The sequence below is a fragment of the Triticum aestivum genome, chromosome 7B (genome assembly GCF_018294505.1).
Source record: "Triticum aestivum cultivar Chinese Spring chromosome 7B, IWGSC CS RefSeq v2.1, whole genome shotgun sequence".
Lineage (NCBI taxonomy): Eukaryota > Viridiplantae > Streptophyta > Magnoliopsida > Poales > Poaceae > Triticum > Triticum aestivum.
Genome location: NC_057813.1, coordinates 763,000,891 through 763,004,637, shown reverse-complemented (window position 1 = coordinate 763,004,637; position 3,747 = coordinate 763,000,891). Strand labels below are relative to the sequence as shown.

Here is a 3,747-nt window from a genome sequence, read left to right as displayed (position 1 = left end):
AAGAATTTTAAGATATAACATATGCCCAGCGGTCACTTAACATGCCTGAATAAATAGTCATGGATATATGAGTTGCATACTTGACATCGGAATTTAAAAACATATTGAAACGGAGAACTTGAAAACAGAAACAGAATGACTTCTTGAAAGCAAAAAATATTCTTCGGATTAATTCTCAAACCTACCTGACATTCAGTTGCAAATTTTGGAACTTTAACATATTGTCCGTTCTATTAGAGATTCTGTTTATGTAATAGGAGCTGTCTCGATCAATGTATATACACAGGGAGACTGGACAAGAACCTGAGAAGTAAAGGAGATACTCGGATAAATGGCCGGAGACAGAGGCTCGCCTTTGGAATTTCAGTAAGATTTTGACCTTAATTTCAAATGCTCGTGTGCATTTAAGCAGATTGAAAAATAACATCAAATGATTAATTCAGGCATACGTGACGCAAGAGAACATGCTGATGGACACACTCACAGTGCGTGAGGCCATCTACTACTCGGCACAGATCCAGCTGCCCGACACCATGCTGCTTGCCGATAAGTTGGCCCGCGCCAATGAAGCCATCCAGGAGATGGGGCTCACCAGCGCCCTAGAGACGCGCATCGGCGGGCGCAATACTAAGGGCATCAGTGGCGGGCAGCGGAAGCGTCTGAGCATCTGCCTTGAGATCCTCACGAGGCCGCGACTGCTATTCCTGGACGAGCCTACCAGCGGGCTAGACAGCGCTGCCTCCTTCCATGTGATGAACCGCATAGCTGACCTCGCTGCCAGGGAGGGCATGACCATCATGGCCGTAGTGCACCAGCCATGCAACGAGGTGTTCGAGATCTTTCATGGCCTCTACTTGCTTGCCTCCGGACGGACAATTTACTTTGGCCCGGCCACCAATGCCAATGAGGTAATTGACGTCTTCCTTTCCTTTTGTATCATGAGACGGATGCTTGTATATTTAGTTTGCTAAGAATTTTCATGCACAATACATTATATTTGCAGTTCTTCGCATCAAATGGCTACCCTTGCCCACCAATGAGAAATCCTTCAGATCATTTCCTGAGGACAATCAACAGAGATTTTGAATTGGTATGTAAGATTTATACAATCATCCACTTATTATGCTTCAATCATTAAATGTAAGGAATTAGGGTAATATATATTTAAATTAGAATGAAACACTTGTCCATATAGGTCATTATACTACCGTGTCGTGCATGATACTATAGTATGACTGAGATAATTTTAATTAATGCAAAAACAGCATTTTATTGACATAGTAATTAACATGCAGGAAAGAGGAGAAAGAACAATATCTTCCAAGCCATCTCCAGCAGATGAAGCAATAGAAGTTCTGGTAAATGCCTATAAATCCTCCAATACTTCTGAAAATGCCAAAAAGGAAATGCACGACATAAATGAAATGGTTAGTTTTATTCAGTATTTCATTTGCTTAAACTTTGCATGGATATGTTATCTACGCGAGATGAGATATGATATTATTTGGCTTGCTAACCCAGGGTGGAGTGATGATCAGAAGAAACCAAGCTAGTTTCCTGACAAAGGTGTTTGTACTCACCAGAAGATCGTTTGTGAACATGTATAGAGACGTCGGATACTACTGGCTACGTCTTGGCATCTATATTTCCATTAGTCTATGCCTTGGTACCATATATTACAATTTTGGCTATGGATACGATTCTATCCGTGTAAGTTGATAATTAGATCTTGTGTTGATTTCACATATGCACTAGGCTAATTGGAAAAGTAACTAAATTTTATTGTTCCGCTGTTTCAGTCTAGATCATCAATGCTAATGTTCACCAGTGGCCTTCTAACATTAATGGCAATTGGAGGATTCCCTTCCTTTGTGGAGGAAATGAAGGTATCAACCTTTTTTTGTTTAACTGTATACATATGGAACAAATTTTGTTCACGAAGAAAATAGGAAAACACTTATGGTTAAATAAATTTGACTATGCAAAAACATCACAGGCTGGTATAATGGATAAAAACTTATCAACCTAGTTTGATCATGAAGTGATATATAAAATTACGTCAACTAGAGTAACCTAGTAAGAGTGATTTCCATAATTGATAAAATATTGTAGATTTATTTACTTCTTTGCCTCCAGAACAATGTTGTTGAATGTGAATTAAGTATAAATAGCAGGTTAATCATCTGATTTATCGGTATCTACATACCTAGTTTAATATGTTATTAATTGTGAAACTGACGGAAGAAAAATAAGAAAATATGTATTATATGGACCCAAGTGAACTAGAGCGTGCAAAGCATAGTCCTTACCAATATAGTTGCCAGTGAAATTACCTACCAAACTATCTGAAATACATTAATACAAAAAAACCCGAGGTAAAAATTGCACATTTGACTGATCTACATGGTATATTATCAGAGAATCTAATATTTGAATAATTTATACGACATTCATCTTTACACTATTGTAAAAAAACAACTACCCTGGAATTCACTAACATATATAGTTTATCCATGTTTTCTTTGTTGTCACCAAAAGTTTGGTTCTGATTTTCCAGCTGTTACTTTTGAAACTTAGTACGAGCAAATATTTCTACCCAATAAAATAAATGTAATGGCACATGCTATTTATATCACCATAAGTTGGCATATCTTTTACAATAAAATAAAGATAGTTTACCAAGTAGCCTTTAAAGTTTCTTATTTTTCACTACTTGAGGTGAGGAGTTCATGAAATCAGTGATGTGCGTAGTCATTAAATAGTATAAAGTTGAATTGCGCTGCTCTCACTTGTAGTCTTGTTGATGGTACCCAGATATTCAGGAGAGAACGGCTAAACGGGCATTACGGTGTGTCAGCATTTGTGATCTCCAATTGGTTGTCAGCCACACCATATCTTTTCCTTATTGCTGTATTACCTGGTGCAATAGCGTACTACCTCTCTGGTCTAAAGAGAAGAGTAGACCATTTTGTATATTTTACGCTTGTCCTTTGTTCGTGCACAATGCTAGTTGAAGGCCTTATGATGACTGTAGCTGCTATCGTGCCAGATTTTCTGATGGGCATCATCACAGGTGCTGGAATACAAGTAATCATGTTGCTCAATTGTGGGTTCTTCCAAATACCTAGTAAACTGCCAAAGATAGTATGGAAGTACCCAATGTTCTACATCTCTTTCCAGAAGTATGCACTTCAAGGATTTTACAAGAATGAGTTCTTGAGTTTGGTATTCGAAAACAACACAGGAGTTGGCGAGGAAACAATAACTGGTGAAGAAGTGATAAGCAAGTTATTTGAGACAGAAATGGGGCACTCAAAATGGGTGGACTTTGCAGTGCTATGTGGAATGATTGTAATGTATAGGTTGCTCTTTGTAGTGATTATTAAGGTTGTCGACATGCTAAAGCCCATATCCAAGGGTGAATCATTTACGTGTCCCGCTCATTGTATTTGTGGCATTGAAAAGCCGTGTACTCGCATTTAACCTCTATATGAAAATAATACTGTAAGATGATAAGGGTACTACTGATAAAATAAAAGGAAAATAAGAGATTTACGGTGATATATCAGATTCATCATTCTGTAACGTTATGAGACCCCGACATTAGGCGAGGACCGATGACTAAACATTGGGGTCAATTCCATTGCACCAGTGTGACACCTTCTACCTGATCATCTATAACAGTGATTTGCTAATTTGTTGTGTCCAATGGTTGTATGCTGGGAGTTAGTGAAAAACTATAGTGGA

General features: G+C 38.1%; 1 protein-coding gene across 1 annotated transcript in view; it reads left to right on the top strand.

Annotated features, from left to right (window-relative positions):
• The window catches only part of LOC123158852 (ABC transporter G family member 1-like), a 4,171-nt gene extending 688 nt beyond the window's left edge, over positions 1–3,483 (top strand). The window contains exons 2-8 of the mRNA XM_044576675.1: positions 287–366; positions 444–908; positions 1,004–1,090; positions 1,296–1,427; positions 1,522–1,710; positions 1,800–1,886; positions 2,815–3,483. Coding sequence (XP_044432610.1) covers positions 287–366; positions 444–908; positions 1,004–1,090; positions 1,296–1,427; positions 1,522–1,710; positions 1,800–1,886; positions 2,815–3,483 — 1,709 coding nt within the window. The remainder of the gene's footprint in view (positions 1–286; positions 367–443; positions 909–1,003; positions 1,091–1,295; positions 1,428–1,521; positions 1,711–1,799; positions 1,887–2,814) is intronic.
• The last annotated feature ends 264 nt before the right edge of the window (positions 3,484–3,747 follow it).